The following is a 20458-nucleotide window of genomic DNA, read 5'->3' on the forward strand; positions in this document are numbered from 1 at the left end:
GATTGGGAACTGTCTTAACTGTAGATGAAAAGTATTGCGTAATACTTTTCGCAAGCGAGGCGCTTAAGTTAAAAGTTTTGAAAGTTCTCCTTGTGTTTCACGATTCGATAGAGCTGCCCGTACCCTTACGAGTGTAGTCAAACGTTATTGGCCGCTCGAGATCGCTACCCCACCATGAATCGTGTCAGCCGAGATCTCCGCGATAGTTGAATTTATAATTTCCGTGTTCGACGAAAGATGGACCCGTCTGTATCGTTACTAATCGCTCGACTAGGAATTACGTCGGATATATCTCCTGTCCGGTTTACAGTTTTGGTCTTCGACGAGAGATGGAGCCACGAGGTAGACAAACGATACATAGTTCGATTGAGCTTTGGAGTCTAGCGACCTACGACCCGCGATTAATCTTACGAGAGTAAAAGCGGAAAGCTTCTGCAATTAACACGGAATAATCGAAAGATTCTTTTTTTCCAATAACAGGGTCAATTCTGCTTGGCGTTTCTGCACAGCTGTCAGTTGCTGATCTACGACTGCGATTACCCGAAATGGTCGTTGATCCTGATCCTTCCGAACGCGATTTTCTTCTACTTCCTGTTCGCCGATTTCTACACCCACGCTTACAATCCCGGCGAGAAGAAGAGGTCGAAAGAGGAGGAGGATCGGAACGGTTCGACGACGAAGGAAGCGAACGGTGACTTTCAAAACGGGAAACCGAAGACCAACTAGTCCGGAACGAAAGGAACACGATGGGACAAGGAGAACCGATCAGGATGCTCGCGAGTCGCCATTGGTTTTTACGTTCAACGGAGCGATGCGCAATGGGCAACGAACGAGGGTAGAACGCGCCGCGTTGAAACTGAACCGTTTTAAACAGGAAATACGATCGAGATCCCTCGGGATATTTCCGATCCCAACTCAGGAACACCGAATGGACGAATACGCACCCTGGCGGTGACCGAGAGAGATTAAACGCCGAGATATTTGCACGCGAGGATCGATCGCTTCACGATTATCGATTTCGATGGACGGTCGTCGACCGATTCTTCGAACCCGCGCGTCAATTGGATCGTTAGTTGTTTAAGACCGTGCGTGGATAGACAACGATTGCGAAAGGACGTCACCTGAACGTTCAGGATCGGAGACGCCGAGTCGCGCTTGGAACAGAACCGGGATAAGAATTCGACGTCTCTTGTAAATACGAGTTCGGGTCGGTGGATCTTTTATTCGAATCGCGATCGTTTCTCGTCCCTCACGAACGAGTGTAGACAGAGCGGGATTTTTAAATAAATTTTCTATGCGATAAGGTTCTTAATTTAAGACGAGGGAACGAAGAAACGAGCGCGACTCGAACGGTTCCACCGAGTCCCAGGTAGCTTTAGCGACAGTTAGGAGAACTCAGGAGCTTAAAATTGCTTCCACAGTGTCGAGAGAGTGGAACTTCTCGGTCTTTGCGATCTATCGACCAGTAAATGATTGTTAGAAATCGGTCGTAGTTCGAGCCTTCGAAGTCTTCGAACGCGTAGGGCGATCGAGTTCGAGCATTCGTGAATTTCGAAACTTCGAAATTGGGTACGCGACGCTCGGACGACGCGACGCTGTCGAATTGTTCGTCGATCGGTTCTCCAGCGATTGGATAAAGCTTCGTTGTAACTTGTTCGCCGAGCGTGGTATTTCTTACGCCATTATCGTACTCGAAAACGAACGCTCGTCAAATTCCTGCAAGGGGAAAAGCTGCGAGAACGTTCCAGACGATGATCAAACGCGTACGCGATAATTGTTAACGACAGATTCGCGGATACTCGGCCTACTCTTTTTTATCATCGCGAAACGGAACGAGAGACAATTCTCGAACGTTTCTAGCGCAGCCGGAGAGCTCTAGCGATCGAATCTCGAAATTTCGCAACTACCTTCTTTGCGAAAAACTTTTCAACAGCCCCCATTCAGGACCGATTCATCGTCCCGCGAAGCGTGAAACGTTTCGAAAAAGAAGATTGCGTAAGAAATTCCGCCAGTCCTTTGCCCGGTTTGCCCAACGTTTTAAAGATCTGTTGACGAACCGCCGCACCCGCTGGAAGAAGAGTCGTGCATTATAATTGCAAATGAATGCAATTTGCATGAACGAACGCATTCAGTTCGCGCACCCACGTGTGCCGGAACTTCCCCACGGGTTCTCGACAAACGATAATTAACGGGACAACGGTCACGCTTACGGTTGATTATTGACGAGGCGTTAAAAACGTGAACGCGTCATTGACTGGTCGAAACCGTGCACGATGAATTTCACGGGAGAAGGAACAAAAGACGACAGAGATATTTCGTTGCTTCGGGATACCAACGGCGTCAAACGAGAACGAACGGTGGCGATTCAGTTCAAATGATACGATTTTCAGCGCGCTTCGACCGAATCGCTTTACACTTCGAGGAAGTGTAAAGTTTCTTTTTCGTAATTTTCGTCCAAAAAAAGCTCGATTGTAAAGTGTAATTCGACGAGGTATTTCGCAAGATCTAACGCGATTTGCATCGTGACTCGACGCGCGAAAATTGTTATCGAAACGTTTGGAAGTTTCGTCGAGAATCGCGTTCGTGGTGTTTCTTCCATGGGGTGCACGGCGCCTACGCTTCAAGACGAACGCAAACTTTGTTACGGGTTTTCCAGTTTTAAACGTTAGAAGACGAACCACGTTATATCGTGGACAACGATAGTTTCTTCCCGCTCGATTGCCCGGTCTCGAGTTAGAACCGCCTCTCTTCCCAAAAGCTACGCTTTTTGCCAAAGATTCCCGGTTCGTCGATCGAAGATACGCTGAAGACAGAGTTAGATGTACACGGCGGTACCCTTTTGTATTATATCGGACGGCATGTATAACGTAGCGTAGAGTGCAATTGCGATTATTGAAGTACGATGCTATTTATTGGAGAACGTTTAAGATCGTTTAGGAACGACGATTGGATAGAAAAGACAAGTGGATCGGTGTTGGTCGAAACAAGCGTTTTTACGTTGCAAATGAGTTTCGTCCTACGATTGTTCGACGATTAAAAATTATAATGTAACGGATCGTGTAAATTCGACTTTCGCGTAAAACTTTTGTTAGCCAATTTTATTCTTAATGCTTGTAACAACGAGAACCAAGAACGAGATCGAAACGACGTACGTGTAACGTAACAGTATTTCTTTCAAAAGTGTTTCGAAAGATCACAAAATTGTGAATTAATTAATTGTTCGTAATTACCACGTTTTTGGACTATTCTTTAACCGCGTGTAGCGCTACAAATCCTCGAAGAACATTGGCGAGGTACAAAGGAGCAGGGTGTGAAAAAAAAAAAAATTGAATCCATTCGGAAGCGTTTTAATAAACAATATTATGTATGTATTTACATATCTCAAGGATGCTTCGTTAATTCTCTCGACCGAAATTCATAAATATGCTAAGTACACGCATGTGTCACGATCGACGGTGACGTTTGTCATTCGTGTCGTGTGTTATCAAACGTGACAAATACAACTTTTCGATAAATACTTCCGATGATAGTTCGTCCATTCGCTACAAAAATTAAGGAATCCCGGTAATCGTGGTTATCGAATGCGTTACATTTTTCGAGCGAATCGACGAGATCGATTTTTGTTCGGTACGAAGAGAATCGATTTTCGTTTCCGTATCGTCCGTTAGCGACCCTTTCGACCATTGTACCGGAGCGTTCGACGTTGAAAAAGAATATGAAATGCACGAATACGTACCGTTACGAAACACAGCTACTCTGAAAATCGAATTAAATATTTCGCGAAAAGTTGTCTCACTCTTAAGAAGGATCTTGATAACGTGTCTGTCCAATTATTCGAATAAAATCGATTCCGTATTTTTGATGGAAGAATTCTTGAACGAGACGTCTGGATAAGTCGATCAGAGACGAACGAAATTCACGAAAACACAGCTACTCTGAAAATCGAATCAAATATTTCGCGAAAAGTTGTCTCACTCTTAAGAAGGATCTTGATAACGTGTCTGTCCAATTATTCGAATAAAATCGATTCCGTATTTTTGGTGGAAGAATTCTTGAACGAGACGTCTGGATAAATCGATCAGAGACGAACGAAATTCTCGTCCGAATAAAAGTTTCGAGAAACGAACGAAAGGAACGCAATATTTCGTCCAGATACTGATCACGCGAGAATTAGAATTTGAATTACGGAACGAAACAATCCACAACGGACGAATAGAAATTCTCTCGTCTCGAACGTTAGATCGAAATCGTTCCGCGTTCGTTGGTCCACTGTCGTTCGAACGAAATTTCTTCCAGCTCTGACGTTTACGTACGCGATGAAAGTACTCCCTGAGATAAGCCGAGAACGAACTACTTAGCGAGATTAATCGACGGTTCTCCGTTCGGGCAGTCTCGCGGCGAGAAGATAGAGGAAAAAATTTTCGCGTCGTTGAAAAATGGGTTCTCCGCCGGTTTCGATCCAGATCCATCCACAACAGATGGAAAAAAGATGGATCGAGGTGCGTAACCGTGGGCTGGAATTCGTCGTTCGAAGGCGGAGCGAGCGCATAGTTGCGAGGTTGATCGTCCCGCGTCGAAATAGCAGTTACCGTTTCACTGCGAGCGCGTGGCAACGTCCGCGCGGACACCGGTTGTTCCCTCGGTTCGGTTCCTTTTTCGGGTCGTAGCCCACTCGAACGAAAAACGAGAGCCTCGGGCGATTTGGGCTTGGTCAAGACTCCTATTCCCGTTCCGTGTATCGTTGTACCGCGACGAGTCTTCGAACAACGCATCGTTCGTGGACCCGTTGGCCTAGATCGTTCACCGAGCCCGTTACCTCGCGAGACGTCCACGCGGAAACAGTGAAACCGTTTTTCATCGACAGAAGCCAGAATTCGAATCTCTCGAGACCGCCGCCGGTACGTAATTGATCTCGATGACGGTATCTTCGTCTCGTTACGACTTCCATTCCTGGTCTTTACCGTACCTTTCCCTCGTTTACGTCCATTAGTGCCCGGACGATCGCTAAACGAGGACATCCGGGCTGCGACGAGACAGGAGCAGAGGAGACACGTGCCGTCCAACGAAGAAACTATCGTCGAACGCTTCGACGCGCGACCATCCCTTCCTAGTTCGTGCGAAAACTTTTTGAAAAATACACCCATATACATACGCGGATCCGCGGGAAACCGAACCAGGGGCGCGAAAATGATCGTGCACCGTTCCACGTGAAACGTTACACGGTCTTCTGTTTCCTGTAAGCTTTCCTGTAGAAGTCGCTGAACAGGTAGATGAAAATCACCACGAACGCCATGAAAAAGTAGGTGAGTGGCTTCGATATTTTGCAGTCCATCGCGAGGGTCATCGTCAGGTAGGCCAACATTAAGACGAATTGGATCTGTCGGCGCGGAATCAACGGGTATTAACGATCGTCGTGCGTCGACGTTTCGCGAACGAGTCGTGCAACGATTCGATGTTCGAGCTTACCAGTTGGATCCAGGTCATGTATTTCTTCCACCATAGGTATTTCTTGTACCGTGGACCCAGGGCGGCGATCAGGTAGTACGTGTACATGACGATGTGCACGAACGAATTGAGAAAACCGATCGCGGCGCCCTGTTCCCCGGGTAGAAATTTCAGATAACACCAGGAGAAAATGGCTGTCATCGTGTGATGATAGACGTGCAGGAAGGTGACCTGATTTTGCTTCTTTCGTAGAACGAAGAACACCTTGGATCGAAAAGAATTCGTTCGGTTTGCATTCGGATCGGTTGCTCTCGAGAAAGGTTCGCATCGATCGCGGTACAACGAATCGTTTCTAGCCGCGAGTCTAAGCCAGATTGCGATCGATAATCGATAAATATTCCAAAGTTCCGACTCACCGTGTCCAGAAGCTCGATGACCTTCGCTATGAAGTACCACCAGGCTAACGAGGATATCTGTATCGTTTAAAAATTGCATTACCACACCGTAATAACCCCTTGGACGAGATCGTGCCTCGTTTGGTTATTCCCGTAAATTGGTTCGCGCGTCGCTTATTCGTCGAGCAACTCACCGTGGTTTGCATGGCCAAGTTCACCGGTGATCGTTTCGAGTTGCTGCAGTGAGGCGACAGGACCAATTTCCACAAGCCTGGAGCCGATCCTATCTGAAAAGGGACGAACGATCGGTACCGTTAACCTCGAGGAAAGTGATCGCGAGAAAGAGCGAACAGGATTGGAACCGTTTCAACGATTCGAATCGAAGAATCGAGGCCGGTGTCGGACGAGTCTCTTTCTCTTCTTTTCCCGTTGTTCTTTTCTCGTTTTCACGTTCGTTCGACACCGACCCAAAGCTTCGGTTACGAGGATCCCGAGAACTTTGCACCGCCGATTCGAAATTGTCCCGATCGTCGACAATTACCCCGCAAGTTAACCACAAGCTGAAGACGACTTGGAAAGCATTGTAGGCGATCATCAGTGTGTTCAGTTGGTAAGCGGGCCTCTTTTCCATCATCTTCGGTCCAAATTTCAAAACGTACAACAGGTAAGTGGACGTGATGCAAAGCAGCGGTATCGGAGATCCCATCAACGGCCACGAGTCCACGCTGATCTCTGGAAAATAATATTGTTTATCTCGTCGAGCGCGTCGACGATGCTTCGGTGGTGCATCGATTAACAGCGCTATTCACCGTTCGGTGTTTTCGACGCTAATTCCGTTTATTCGAGCACAAAAGAGCAAAGAGTACCATCACGGGCGACCGTAACGCGTTTTCGATTCCTTTCAATCGTCGTCGCGCGAAATTTGCACGAATACGAAAGGAGGCAACCTGTCCTTTCAGCGATCGCGTCGATCGTCCAACGAATCGCGACGAAAAAAGAAAAAAGTAATTCGACTCGGCCGATCGAGTTTCCGACAGTCGACGTCGTTTCGCCGACACGCGATTTACCTTTGTTGACTTGCAAGAACTCGTTGTAATTGCTGGCTAACGTGTGAATCAGGCTCGTCATGTTGGCAGATTTATTTCGGCACTTTTTTCGTACGAACTCTGAAACGAAGAGAAAAGATCGGTTTTTCTCGGAGAAAAGGTATAGAATTTTCGATAGTCCGGATATCGAAGATCTTAGATTTTTTACGATTTAATTTCGGTGCAAAGAATAGTCTGCGTACTTTCTTCGACCACGGGTCGGTGACTTCTTCGAGGATATTGGCACTTATATATTTGTTCTCATCGATGCGTATTTAACGATCGTAAATATTTTAATACGAAAATCGTTGTTAAAACCGTCGGTACGTATTTGTGGTTCGATTTCCTAATAATGTTACACCGCTCGAAAGAGTCGATTTTACGCTAAGGTAACCGATACACTGGAAGCTTCGAAACAAGCTAAAATATATAGACGCTCGGTAAAAAAGACGATATCGTTGAAAAATATTGCATTTTCCTCGTTCCCCAAATTCGCTCCACGTTCCCGACTGGTCCGATTCCACGATACGGTTTCTGTACCGATCGAAAATTTCTCGAAAGCAACGACTTACCTCGCTTCGATGTCTCCTAATAGTGCACTCGCTCGAACAGAAATCCTCTTTGGTCGTAAGGTTACCGCATCGAAGTCACTTCCGTTGGGTGCACCGCTCGGTTCTCGACGATTCTCCGACAGGTCGTCGTCGTTGTTCGGAATGCGCGTCACCCGGAGGAGCGGAGGATGATGAAAGAGAGGCCGCGAACCAGAAACTGAAGATCTAGCGACGAAGGTAGCCGCTAAGAGGACCAAACACCTCGATCTTCGTTGGTCGGCCCCACCACCGTCGATGTTCGCGCTCGTTGTCAAATCGTGATTTCCGTGGTCCGATCGGGGATCGCGCGCAAGAGGAAGGGAGGAGCAGGACGCAGGATCGGCTCGGGGAGGATAAAGTCGCGAAACGGCTAGAAACGCAACGGGTCCGCGCGAAGAAGCGGTCGGTTTCGTTGGGACTCGGTGGATGCGTTCTCGATGTCACGATGGAGTTTACGTTGCCGCGTGTACGCGCATTTCGTAATGTCCGATATGCTCGAATCACGGCGGCGAGCGTCGGTCGAGGTGTCGTTAACTTCCGAAAGGTTCCAGGTCGGAGACTCGTACGTCCGCGGTTCGAAGTACGAACGTGGACTGACTTGCGAGGGAACTTTGCGTTCTTGATTTCAACGGACGGATACGCTTACGCGTGATGCAATCGTCGTCACGTGTGCTGGAGGCGATGAAACGCTACGAGCAGGGAGGACCCGGATCGACGGTACTCGGTTCGTCGGTTCTGTAATAGACTCGGGGGCGAAGTCTCTGGTAACGATTGATCGAACGAAACGGAAAGTCGTACGTTTCCGCTCGACGTAAAGATTTCCGAACGTTGAAACTACGGCCGGTACTTGTCTCGCGTGCAAATCACCCTCGAGTACCGAACGACGTTTCGCCGACATCGCAGCCGGCTTCATTAAGGTCAGTGAAAATTGTAACGTTAGACCGGATAAGGCGCCGCGAACCCTCGAAATCGTAACGCGATGCCGGTAAGACGCGTCCTCGCGGTACGGAGGACTCGGCCGGTTAACGATCACGCGTCGTATACTCGTTCAACGAAATCCGTCGATTACGCGTTAATTTAATGTTCTCGCGGCACCGGGAAACGATAGGCGAAAAACCGACCGCATTAACGAGAACCGAAGGCGAAAAGCTGAACGCGTGAAATATTTGCCAGCGATGCAGTCGAATATTTGCGAAATCCGCGGACGGCTTATTTGACCGGAATAAAGAGACACGGATTAACACGGACGACTAAGTGGATTCAAGCGTGAACTTGTTTGCCCCGTTAAACTCCTCGGAGGCGTGGAACAATGAGGCGCGTAGCGGAGATCTCTCGATTTCATGGCTGTTCGAATGACTAAACATTTGCATCGAGCCAGACCGAGCCAGAGCGAGAGAAAGAGAGAGAGAAAGAGAGAGAGAGAGAGAGAGAGAGAGAGAAACTGTCCTGCCAAACTGTATCGCCTACTCAAATAGCCGGTGACAACTCGACGGTACCGAGAGATGTCAATGTTATCTTACATCCGACGATCAACGACGACGAAACGAAATTCATTCGGTGGGAAACTCATTGTCGTCGAGATACTTTGTGGGTCGCGCGAGTAACCATTCCGATCCCTGTTACCGAGTTACGGCCCACTTTCGACATTTTCCGTCCAAACTGTACGCGCGTATCGCGATATTTCGCAAGCTTTGCAATTTCTTTGCCGCGGTAACGTTGGTTTCTTCTGGTAGCTCTCCCGTTTCGAAATACAGTTACGCGGCGCAGTAAAATCAAAAGTGGAACGACCCACTCGGCTTGCGCTATATTTACATTTTAACCGCAACGTAGGTTTTACTATTAGAAATCACGCGGCCGTAAATCAATCCCGGTTTTCGAGTTAACGAACGCCGCGAGTCCAGGACTCGCCGATGATCCGTAAATCGCGAACCGGAACGTTTCTTCGGGGCAATCGGCAATGGGGGTCGGGCCAATAACAGATGATACCCTAGCCGATGCTCTTGGAAGAAAAACAAACCGTGCGTGCTTTTTAGAGGCTCCTTCTAACGGAGTTGCTACGAAGTAAGTCAACGGGGCGTTTCGAAGGCGAGGTGAAGCTGCCAGTAAGTAGGTCGAAATGGATAAGGTTTTCGCGACGAGTTAGCGTTCCCTGACCGAGATTCACCGATGTACCGTCGACGGTGTCCATCGAACGGACCCACGGAAATTGATTTCGGAAATTGATTCCGTTTCCCGTTGCGAGGCAACGTCCGTGATCCGATCGGGAGCTCCGGGTGCTCGAATCGCGGTATCAAAGTCCTCGCGCGAATTCGAGAAAACGTGGAAAAATCCGATCGCGTTGGAAAACCGGTGCGAGACCGTTGCGTGCAACGATTCAGCCTCGGGCCAATTGTAACCGATCGTTTGCACGGTCTAAGTATCGTTAGTCGGATTTTCAAACGTTGCGCAATACTTGTTCGTAAACAAGCTTCGAGTGGACGATCGATAAATAACAACGATACTCGTTCAGGGTGTACTTTGAACGCAAATGTTTAACAACGACTCGATGTTCCATTAACGATGGTACTGAAACACGCGCGGGTCTATTTATCGAATGGAAGCCAGGTAACGAGCATCTCGTCTTACTTCGGCGTGTGTCGCGTGAATCGTCGAGGAACGCACCTAACGGAACTCGTCATCCAGCCAACACTTTCTAATGTAACTGTTACACATAATGTGTATCTAATTTATAATTGCCCCGCCGGGCGATCGGGGGATTCGCAACCTTGATGCGAATTTCAAAATGGGCAACGACACACTCGCGAGAATCCGGCACCAACCGGAAGCGGATGACGCGACTCGGAGGAACGTAACGTCGATTTCGTCACCTGGGTCCATTCCGCTGAGAAACGAGCCTTCTTTACCCTAACGGGTGTGGAATAAATTAAAACACCCGGTACGCGTGAAATTGAAGAACGACTCGAGTCAACGTTTCGCTGTTTTCGAATTCGTTCGAACGATCGACGATGAATTTTGAATTCGGCCGGAAATTAATCGCACGAACGAATTCTCAATTACGAAACGGTCGATCGTATCGAGTTACGATTTAGCATTTTTTTTTCTCCATTTTTCTTCGATTTGTATAGAAAATAATATCGCGCTGTTGTTCCTGCAAGTATTCGCTCCGATCCGTTTTTCCGATCGCTCAAGCGACAAGTGCAAAAATGTTCGGATCGTCTTTCACGTAGGTAGGAAATAATTAAAACGCACGATCAACGATTCTTTCTTTTCCTTTTTCGTTTGTTTATTTGTTTATTTTTATCCAGAACGATCGGCCTTTCGAACTGTATTTTTTTTAGGCGGAGACGTTGCTTTTGCAATTTGAAAATTATCAAGAAATTCTTGCAGAAACACCGTTTGCTAAAAATCCAACGAATACGAATATATTTCACGAAGCTTTATCCACAGAATATTAGCGAATATTTGGAACGATACAAGTACGGTGTATTTTTCGTTTAGACGATCGGAGTAGAATCGTGGTGAATAATTTGTGACGCACGTTTCTATGAACGACTTTCCTTCGTTGCAACAGTATGAAAATATATTCCTATTTTCCATCTAAGCGATCAAATGAAAATTCATGTAAATAAAAAAAAGGTATATTTTGTAATGGGCATGTTACGCGCATGCCCGTAAATTGTTCTAAATGAAAGTAAACGAAGTAAAGATTTCGTTTAAAAATATCGCGATCGAGTTTTTTCACGATGGAAAAAATTACGAATGTATCGTGAGATCGTTGCAGAAACAAGTTTTTAATGGTAACGTGTATTGAAATATTGAAGTGTAACGATGCAATGGCCAACGGCGATGTCTTTTTTCTCTCCTACGCTTAACATTAAACGTGCATACGAACGTTCATTGTAACATAAATTATTGTATTTACCGGGATCCTTCGTTAAAGTAATCTGCGAGCGAATCTTAAATAAAATTTTAAATACGCTCGGTATAATTTCTTTTTCTCACTTTTGAAAAAGTTTTCAAACGTCCTACGTTTTCAAGTAGGACGCGTAACCGATACTTGGCCCTAATATTTGTCAACGTTGTACATTCGCAAGGAATTCGTTCCGTTCGCGAAACACGATCCGTGGAAGATCAGCGAGAGGAGACTTATCAGGGTCTCGGGAGTGAAAACGAAATTCTTCACCGTGGTTTTTAAATCGTACGCTTCTCGAAGGATCGTTAGAGAGTCTCTCGCTCGTTCTTATTCTCGAGAAAGACGAACGATCGAATCAACGAGTAAACCTCGATCGCGCGCAGACGGTTTTAGAGGCGAATAAATATCGTAACGGCACCTGCCGCTAAAAGCGGTTCCTGGTGTGTTTTTTTTCTTCGTTGCGCCCGTATGATTTGCCTTTCGCCCGGACCGGTCGTTAAAACATCAGAAAAGTGGGCCACCTTTCTGCGAGCAGGTCTCGACGTTGCAACGTTTCCGATTCCATCGACGAACACGATTAAACGATGACGAACGAGACCGTAATTCGCTCGGCGATCATTTTTCTTCCCTTCGAGATGAATTATCACGAATGAAACATTTGTAAAACAAGTACGGATCGGTTTCGAGAGTCCCGAATCGAAAACACGCTGTGGGACTGTCCGGTTCCTTTGAGTCGAGGTGTTTCGTTTGTCGAGTTCGCAAAACCCCGTGGAAAATTGCTCGAAACGAGGATTCGTGGATTCTCGACGAAAGGTTACCGTGAAACACTTGGAACTGTCGAAGGACAACCTACTTTTTCAGATTGTGCGAAAAATCGAATCGAACGAGACGCGGAACACATTTTTTCATCCATTCGAATCGTAAAAAATTCCCGTTGGCACGAACACGCGGAACTTTAACGATCTCGATCGTCTTGGAACGCTCTTGAATAGTCTTCGGACGATTCCGGATAGATTTCAACGCGAAGAACGCGAAAGAGACGATCTTCGGTGACTTTGACGACCGTGAGATAAAAAGAATACCGCGAGGTAACGATCGCGACTCCATCTAGGAACAGAACGATCGTCGACGCGCGACATTCCCGCGCTTCTTTCGTCGAAATTATTTTCCATTGGCTACGAAAACACGTGAATCGTTCGAGCGAGTTTTCTCGACCTCTCGGTCACGGAAACAATCGACGATACGAGTCAACCCGCAACCTCGGAAGGAGCACCGTGAATTAATTTTCCAGCAAGCGCGTAAAAGAAATACACGTCCGATACGGGCAACGTACGCAAATTTCCAAGATGGAGTACTGTTGCTTTCGTCGTGCGATCGCGATAACACCGATCGGGGACTTCCGTAACGAAATCGATCGAAAACGGACCGATTCGTCGTTACGAAATTGTACAGTTACCTTTGAGAAGGATCGGAGCAGGTTTTGGTAAAGGGCCGGTTTCGAAGTTCCGTTTACTTTCCGAATAATTCGCTTGAATTATTATACATTATATTGTATCGATCTCGGTGCAACGATGGATTATTCATTGATCGCGATTTTTGAAAAAGGTACACCTCTTGAACGCTTTGGATATCCGCGAGATCGAATTTAATCGATCGAAGTATTACTCGTTCGTTCCCCGTGAAAACGTGGATACGAATCAACGAACCGAGCGATGAACGTTGCACGGGTGCGATAGATTTTTGGTAGGATGGATCGCGTTGTTTCGCGATCGGTTAGAAATAAATAATAGCGTAGGAGGTACGTAATCGAAATAACTTTATTGATTCTTCGAAGAGAGAGAGGCGCGTAATCGTCGACGCCGCGATCGCGCAACGCGATCACCGTCGAAGAGGGTACACGCTTTCGAACGAGGAGGAACTTGCTTGCAGCGCGGACAGGCTGTGGCTTACGTGCTAATCGTTCTGGTCGAGTCGATGCGCGTGTTTTGCAACGTCGCGCGACGCGAGCGGCAAACAGGCGTTGAACGAACTTAAATAGAAAAACGAGACCGAAGATTTCGATGCTTTCGTGTGGTTCGGATTTTTTTTACGCGTCCCCCAACCGTACGATCCAGTTTGCGTCCAGTTTCGAAGGAATCCCGGTTAGTTGCTGTCGAGCGGCTCGAAACTCACTCGATGGGAGAGGTTTCGTCGCCGTTAATCGAAAGGGAAAGAAAAAATTTACATCGGAAAGTGACGCCCGAACGAACGAAGCTCGCGTTCTTCGTTCGATAATTCGGCGTTTAGGGTGTGGGGGATCGAGACGAGTCGAAACCGGTTCCGTCTTCGAAACCGTGTTCCCGATAACGAGTACCGTTGGCAATTAGGAACCCCGCCGGACGTAAACGGGGGTGACATCGAAACGCGCATAGAGGGCCGATAGACCGTCGCGTTCCAAGGAACGCTTCACCGGCTCTTTACATTCCCGTCCGGTGCTTCGAACTTCCGCCGAAACCGTTCTGGGCGAGCTTCGAGCGCGGCTTCTTCACGTACGCTTTGTAATAGAAGTCGCCGAACAGGACGATCATGAAGAGATTCTGAGGGATGAGGACGGCGGCGGTCCATTTCGGGAAACCGCAATCCTCCACCCAAGCGAGAACCACGTAGTGGACCAATATCAGGAAGAACTGGGTCAACTGTAGCTGGGTGATGTACTTCTTCCACCAGGGGCTGCTTATTCGCATGGAGGTCGCCAAGTAATAGCTGTACATCACCACGTGAACGAAACAGTTGATCGTACCTAGGAGACCGAGTTCGTTGAGTTAACGGTGGGTCGGAAAGCCGTTGCGAAGGTTTGCTCACCTAAAAACGTGATGTGTCCTCCGGCCAGGAACTTGGTCGCCACCCAGGTACCGAAAGCCATACCCGCGTGATGGTAAACGTGAAGGAACGATATTTGGCTCTGTTTCTTACGGAGCACGAAGAACACGGTGTCCAACAGATCGAACACCTTCATGATGAAGTACATCCAGACCGTGCGAGCTATCTGCGTTTCGCGAGATACGCGTTAGCGTAAAGTTTCGAGAACGGAGAGTTTCATCGCGAAGAAGAAATCGCGCGTGTATTTACCTCGAGCGCTCGCGGGTCGTAGGAATAGTCGACCGGTTGGCAGTAGAAGCTGTAGTCCCTCAGCCAGGCCAGCGTCAATGCCTGAAAACACGAGAGAGACTCGACGAAATTTCCCACGAGTGGTCTACGATATCGTTCGGAAACTGTTCACTGTGTCCTCCGTCTCGTTGGACAGACGCGACCTTTACCTCGACCCGCGCGTTCGATTTGTTCGATTCGAGTTCGAAAAGAAACGAGCGCGCGTTTACCTTGTGCAGGACGTACGCGCACAATACTATCTGCACGGCGTTGTATATCTGCATGACCCTCTCCAGCTTGAAGGGCTTCCTCTTCGCCATGAGATTCGGGCCCAGTTCGTGGACGAAGTACAGGTAGAACCCGACAATGGCCAGGCAGGCCCACGGCGACCTCATTAGGAAAAAGTCCTGGGTCCGGGGATCTTTGGAAAACAGAGAAACCTCCAGAACACGTCGAACGCTACTCGATCGTTACGATCCCTCGGCTCGGAGGAACGCGCGTTATCGGTACCTGCGAGTTCGTCGTTGAGGTAGCAGTACGCTTCGTAGATGCGTCTGATCAGCGTCGCCATGGCGAATCCGACGATGATCTCGGTCGACCTTCGCGCAACACTCGCGGATCTTCGCGATCGATCCTTTCGGTAGAATTCCTCCCGTCGAAACGGACGAAAGCTCGATATATTCGAGTATCGGACGGAGAGCGGCAAAATCGAGAAGACAGACGAAAGCGTGAAATTGTCTGGCGCGCGTTTCGCGTCCAAATTTCTCGATCCGTGATCCTCAGGATCGATCGCGCCCGAACGAAGCCACCGTCGATAGACCTTCGATCCGACCTATCGCCGTGGAAAGACAAAGCGAACTGACAAACTTTGCTTCCCCCATCAAAAATGCTGCTGTCAACACGACAGCTATTATATTTTAATTAGAATTGCGTCCGGGGGCGGCGGTGCGAGGCGAAGAGAGGCGCAGAGAGGCGAAGAGAGGCGCAGAGAAGCGAAGAGAAGCGAAGAGAGGCGAAGAGAGGCGAAGAGAAGCGAAGAGAGGCGAAGAGAGGCGAGGAGAAGAGAGCCGAGCGGTAGCGCGCTTCACCCCGCGGAACTCGATGCCGCGATGCGCAAAATTGTTGACCCTCTTCCGCCGGAGGGTGCACGGACCGTGGATAACCTTAGCCGAGGTCGATTTATGCCCGCGCTAATCCCCGACCGGTATTACACGAATAGAATTTCGTGCGTCAATCGTTACAAGAAACGGAATTATCGTTCTTCGGACGATTCCATAACGAGATCGAACATTTTCCTTCGAGAAACGTTTCGCGCGCTATCTTCGTCACGTTCGTCATTTGTCACGGTCTTGGTCCCATCGTCCCGGTCCGCTCGAACGTTCTACGTCCCGGTTGTTCTCCGTTCTCCTCTCGCAAACGCCACGATTCCGTTGCAAACACCGATCGTTCACCAACGACGAAGAGCATCGCACGAAGGCACTTTGCATCCGATTGTACCAATTAACATTACGCGCGACTCAATAACGCGAATGCAAAATACCACGCTCGCTACCAACAATGCCAATTTATCTCGACAATTTATAATTCCACTTCCCACGCAAGCGTGTACGCCAGCGACGGTTACAATTTTCCGAAGATTTTACGCGGAACCCCGTACCTCTTACCCGATTCTCTTTCTTCGAGAATTTATCGCGTACGTTCCGAGGAAGCAAGGTCGAAACGGTCGTGGAAACGTTTTCGGTAGATTCCGTTGACACGATGCAACGGAACTCGCACGATAAATAAAAGTTCTCGCGCAACGAGAACGGACATTTTCAGAAGATCGCTCGAAATGTTATTTAGGTATTGTTTACCACCGATTCGCTTCGTCTTATCGTTGCGCGAGCGATACGACGTTGCATCGTCCAAGAAAACCATTGCTCGCGATGTACCGTAAATTCGGAGTTGTATTTATTTTAGGAAACTTTTTACGAAAGAAATCCGGAAATAACTTTCCACGGAACTTTTGTCGAGAGAGCTCCGAAACGTCCGTTCCGCGAGAACGAGTTTCAATTTTTCGAAACAAATTCGCGGGCTAAAATTGTTTCGTCACGGACGGATGGATTTTCAAAGAAACATCGTTCTGGTCAATTTTTACATCGTCTTTGTTTCGCCGCGACGATGATCAGGCATCGGGACCACGAACGCGAAATTATCTCGACTTTATCTCCGCGAAACTTTAATGGACTTTGAAATTTTCGAGATTCCTTCGGATCTCGGAATATCGATCTACGAAGAGATCCAAGAGACGTTTTCGTTCGCGCTCGATGCGAAGTTTAAAGGGAGAAGAAAATCGACTCCGGATGCTACGTTAACGGTCGCCCGCTGTTAGCGGAGCATCGAATTGTCGCAATTGTGTCGAACATCCGGAATGGAATAAGGTAAAAGTGTTCGCTGCTGCGCTACTTTGCGTTTCTTTTGCAATACATCCTTTTTTGCTACCGCGGCGGAACGGAACCGCCGTTTCCGAAGAGATCGATCCGTTGAAATTTTCAATCGTTTCAAGCGATTTCCAGCGATCTTTACGAACGCTGCCCACCTTCGAAACGCATCGTTCGTACATCGTCGAAATTTGCGAACGACGAAGAAACTCGTCGACGAATCTTATCGCGGTTTCGAGGCAAACCGAGGAATTCTCGATGACGGTGTAGCACGTTACACGGGCCGGTGTTTCTCCTTTATCCGGTGTTCCGTGGAAACTCGTTTCGACTCGAGTAACGAGAAAACAACGGTGTTTCGCTCGGTTATCTTCGCGAGTTATTAACGTTTACTCGCGCAAAATGTGCCAGACTCTGGTTTTATTACCAAGGGGAACACGGACGGGTAAAAAATGTACCAGAAAAGACGGTGCTCGACGACAAAGGATTACCGCGGGACAAAAGATTCCGAAAAAGCTCGTAAAAAGGGAGACGAGATAGCTCGAAACGGTGCGGTGTGTCGATTAAGACCAGCCACGGATTTAAGCTCGTCGAGGCCCGAGACTAATTACTTCGGAAACCTCCTTTCCGTTTTTTTTTTTTTTTTTTTCGATGCGCTCTACGGAAAACAAATACTGTACACGGATCTGGAACACCGAGATCGGGCTATTTGCCGAGACACCTGTATCGTTTACCATTTCGTACAAAATTCCACGTTGTTTTCCGTTTTTCGAATAGCAGTCGATCGAAGAAGAAAAGAAAAACGTTAAATCATTCTTCCTTGCTCGAGTTCGATCCGTCTCGGGAATATCGTACCGCGCAGCTTTCGCGCCTTTGCTCTTCGACAGGCGATCCACCGAGTCCAAATTCCAAAAATCGGTAACAACGATTCGTAAAACGTACATTCGCGATTAGCGACACGGCATTGACGTAAGATGAACGAGGCCTGCGAAATCGATTCGAAAAAGACTCGAACGATGTTGTATTCGCGCGTCAGAATATCAACCGTTCGTTGAAAAATGTCGTCAATGTAGATCAATAAAAACGTTGCGTAACTCGAAAACAGACGATCGAAAGATTCCATGCATGGGCGAAAAATGGCGGTTCGTTCGTGTTGTAAAACTTCGGATTACAATATTTCGTTTATTGTAACGATTCGATTTTGTGTAAACGACGAACAGTGTCGTGTGCTTTTCTCGACTCTCTGCTCGCGATTGACCGTAGAAAATTGAAAAAGAATAATAATAGTCGACTCGTTTTGACAAAACGAACACAGTCCCCAAAATCTAACGCGAATCGTTCGTCGCCAACGTGTAGCACTATCTACGTCGTTGTTGCATTTGTTGCAACAGTTCGAAAATCGATACAATTTCGTTTCTACAGCCGTAACGTCTAAGGACTTGAGAAATCGAGGTCGATAGTGTCGCGACGAACGAACGAAGCGTTGCATTCGACGATCCTATTTTACGGAGCGTCGCGACGCTCGCACGCGCTCGAAAGCGAACCACCGAGAGATCGGTGAAAGGTTTTCGATTCGACGCAATAAATACTTTTGTAATCGAGATAGGAAGTATACAACGCTTTTCTTTCCACGTTTTCGCTTTTACGTTGATTTTCGTCGAGAAACGCGCCGGTTGTATACGAAACGGGATCCGTGCCAACAGCGATTAATTAATTTCGTTCTACACGCTTTTTCGTTGAAACGTTCGTTACGAGCAAGGGGTAGTGAATCGAGATAAAATCGTTGGTAAACTAACACGTTTCCAGGATATTGTCCCAGGAATTTTTCTCCGGAACGTTGCAACGTAGAGCTTTCGATTAAATCGTCGCTTCTCTGCTACTTAATTTCATCGCGATTCCATAATTTAGGGTCGACTCGAAACATTCAACGCTTCCATAAATCGTCGATTCTCTTTCTGTCTAACGATCGTGGAAAAAACAAATCGTCGATTCTCTTCCTGTCTAACGATCGTGGAAAAAACAAATCGTCGACTCTCTTCCTGTCTAACGATCGTGGAAAAAACAAATCGTCGACTCTCTTCCTGTCTAACGATCGTAGAAAAAATAAATCGTATTCCAGGGCCGTGACGAACGAATCGAACTGAATTTATCACTTCGACGCGAAAATCGATTTCTCGCGATCCAACGCGACGATTTATCGCTGCTCGATAATTTCGGGTTCCGTGCATAATGTTTCGACCAGTCGAACGTACGCGCGTTTCCCGAGAGCGGGCCGGAAACTCGAATTTCATTCCCCGAATACGTTTCGTTCCGCGTTCGATTTTTCCGACGATTCGACGACGCTGGGGAATAGATCGGTGTAGTTTACCATCGTACGAAAACACCGTATTACCATTCGTGCCCGGCGCACTTAGATCAAACAATTCATCGACGATGAATTTCGGAAACTTTATAACGAAGACACAGCCCAATGAAAATTCATACGTAATCCGATTTAAATGCTAATGTAAATCGAATACATGGAATCTACCGCGACCCTGGTTTCGTGTGATCGAGCGCGGACCGGAAACCGATTTCGAGTCTTCGGGTCATTTTCGAATTATTTATCGTTGAACGCGTTTTCTTCGAGTCGTTTCATTTTTCCAGTCGTTGACCCAGGAAGCAAATTCTCCGTACTGGAAAATACGTTACCCATTCCTTCGACTCGATCTACCGATTGCGTTATTGTACTTTCGCGCAGCACGTATCTCCGACTTTGAACAGTTTATTTGGAAAAATTTTCACTTTCCAATCGAACGAAGATCAGTGAAACGCTGAAACAGTCGTCGACGACGAATAATCCTATTTTACGAAACACGTGGATTCGCTCGAGTAACAACGAGCATTGTCTATTGTTCGAGATCTACTCGAGCATGATTATTCTCTGCATCGATTTCGATGTTTTTTCCGCGACATCTCCCTGACCGGTCGAAGCGATGCTCGTTGACCCGCGTGTCACACACCGCGTTTAATTCTCGTGGACGCCAACTTTGATATTGTGACGAGTTCCCCGATATTTAATTCCTACGAATGGCTTCGTCACCTCGGACCACCCGGAACGATGCATCCCGAACCCCAAGCTCGAATTCGACGAACGTCCTCCCGAGAAGACTTGACCCGAAAACCAACCGTGTGAAACTTTTACGCCTTTATTATTCTTTAAGATAGCAACTGTATATAAACCCACCAAGCTCTCGAATAAAGCAGTCTATATTCTGAAGTGAACCGTTCGCCACGTAGTCACGCTGTCCGTTTCAACCCATTGTTTCTCCCGTGCGAATAATTTTCAAGTAAAGTTCTTCGTTTGGATCGGGTGATTCGTCGCGACTCTCACCAATCCTCGCTAAATTTACTTGGACGAATCGGAATTCGAGCACGACTCGAATTCTTCGCTAAAAAGTGACAGTTTGGAATTTGTCCCGTCACAATATCGACGAGTGGTGTTTTT

General features: G+C 47.4%; 4 protein-coding genes across 16 annotated transcripts in view; 2 read left to right on the forward strand and 2 right to left on the reverse strand.

Annotated features, from left to right (window-relative positions):
• Positions 1 to 4100, forward strand: part of Sit (stuck in traffic) — a 37837-nt gene extending 33737 nt beyond the window's left edge. For all 12 annotated transcript variants that reach the window (XM_076307259.1, XM_076307260.1, XM_076307268.1 and 9 more), the window contains one exon: positions 481 to 4100. In XM_076307259.1, coding sequence (XP_076163374.1) covers positions 481 to 726 — 246 coding nt within the window. In that variant the 3' untranslated portion in view covers positions 727 to 4100. The remainder of the gene's footprint in view (positions 1 to 480) is intronic.
• On the reverse strand, positions 3332 to 7639 carry Bond (elongation of very long chain fatty acid james bond protein). 2 transcript variants are annotated; one of them, XM_076307253.1, is made up of 7 exons: positions 7498 to 7639; positions 6908 to 7006; positions 6382 to 6572; positions 6035 to 6127; positions 5862 to 5918; positions 5467 to 5709; positions 5083 to 5377 (listed from the first exon to the last, which is right to left on the reverse strand). In XM_076307253.1, exons 2-7 carry the CDS (start codon positions 6966 to 6968, stop codon positions 5216 to 5218), a joined length of 807 nt encoding a protein of 268 aa, XP_076163368.1. In that variant the 5' UTR covers positions 6969 to 7006; positions 7498 to 7639; the 3' UTR covers positions 5083 to 5215. The 2 variants fall into 2 exon arrangements, with proteins under 2 accessions (XP_076163367.1, XP_076163368.1); XM_076307252.1 differs by lacking the exons at positions 5862 to 5918; positions 6035 to 6127; positions 6382 to 6572; positions 6908 to 7006; positions 7498 to 7639 and having other exon boundaries at positions 3332 to 5377; positions 5467 to 5633.
• Positions 7640 to 7873: 234 nt separating this feature from the next.
• Positions 7874 to 20458, forward strand: part of Drep4 (DNA fragmentation factor-related protein 4) — a 59004-nt gene continuing 46419 nt past the window's right edge. The window contains exon 1 of the mRNA XM_076307254.1: positions 7874 to 8432. The gene's annotated coding sequence lies outside the window, so the exon portion shown is untranslated. The remainder of the gene's footprint in view (positions 8433 to 20458) is intronic.
• Positions 13228 to 15422, reverse strand: LOC143144641 (very long chain fatty acid elongase 7). Its single transcript, XM_076307269.1, has 5 exons — positions 15065 to 15422; positions 14785 to 14975; positions 14537 to 14617; positions 14270 to 14453; positions 13228 to 14207 (listed from the first exon to the last, which is right to left on the reverse strand). Exons 1-5 carry the CDS (start codon positions 15123 to 15125, stop codon positions 13885 to 13887), a joined length of 840 nt encoding a protein of 279 aa, XP_076163384.1. The 5' UTR covers positions 15126 to 15422; the 3' UTR covers positions 13228 to 13884.

Source organism: Ptiloglossa arizonensis, chromosome 3, assembly GCF_051014685.1.
Source record: "Ptiloglossa arizonensis isolate GNS036 chromosome 3, iyPtiAriz1_principal, whole genome shotgun sequence".
Taxonomy (NCBI): domain Eukaryota; kingdom Metazoa; phylum Arthropoda; class Insecta; order Hymenoptera; family Colletidae; genus Ptiloglossa; species Ptiloglossa arizonensis.

Coding starts and splice junctions, on each gene's coding strand:
- Bond (XM_076307252.1), bottom strand. CDS start 5,500: ATGGTGGAAGAAATACATGACCTGGATCCAACTG. Junction 5,378..5,466: donor ACATGACCTGGATCCAACTG/GTAAGCTCGAAC, acceptor CCGCGCCGACAG/ATCCAATTCGTCTTAATGTT.
- LOC143144641 (XM_076307269.1), bottom strand. CDS start 15,125: ATGGCGACGCTGATCAGACGCATCTACGAAGCGTACTGCTACCTCAAC. Junction 14,976..15,064: donor CCTCAACGACGAACTCGCAG/GTACCGATAACG, acceptor TGTTTTCCAAAG/ATCCCCGGACCCAGGACTTT. Junction 14,208..14,269: donor AGGACACATCACGTTTTTAG/GTGAGCAAACCT, acceptor TCGGTCTCCTAG/GTACGATCAACTGTTTCGTT.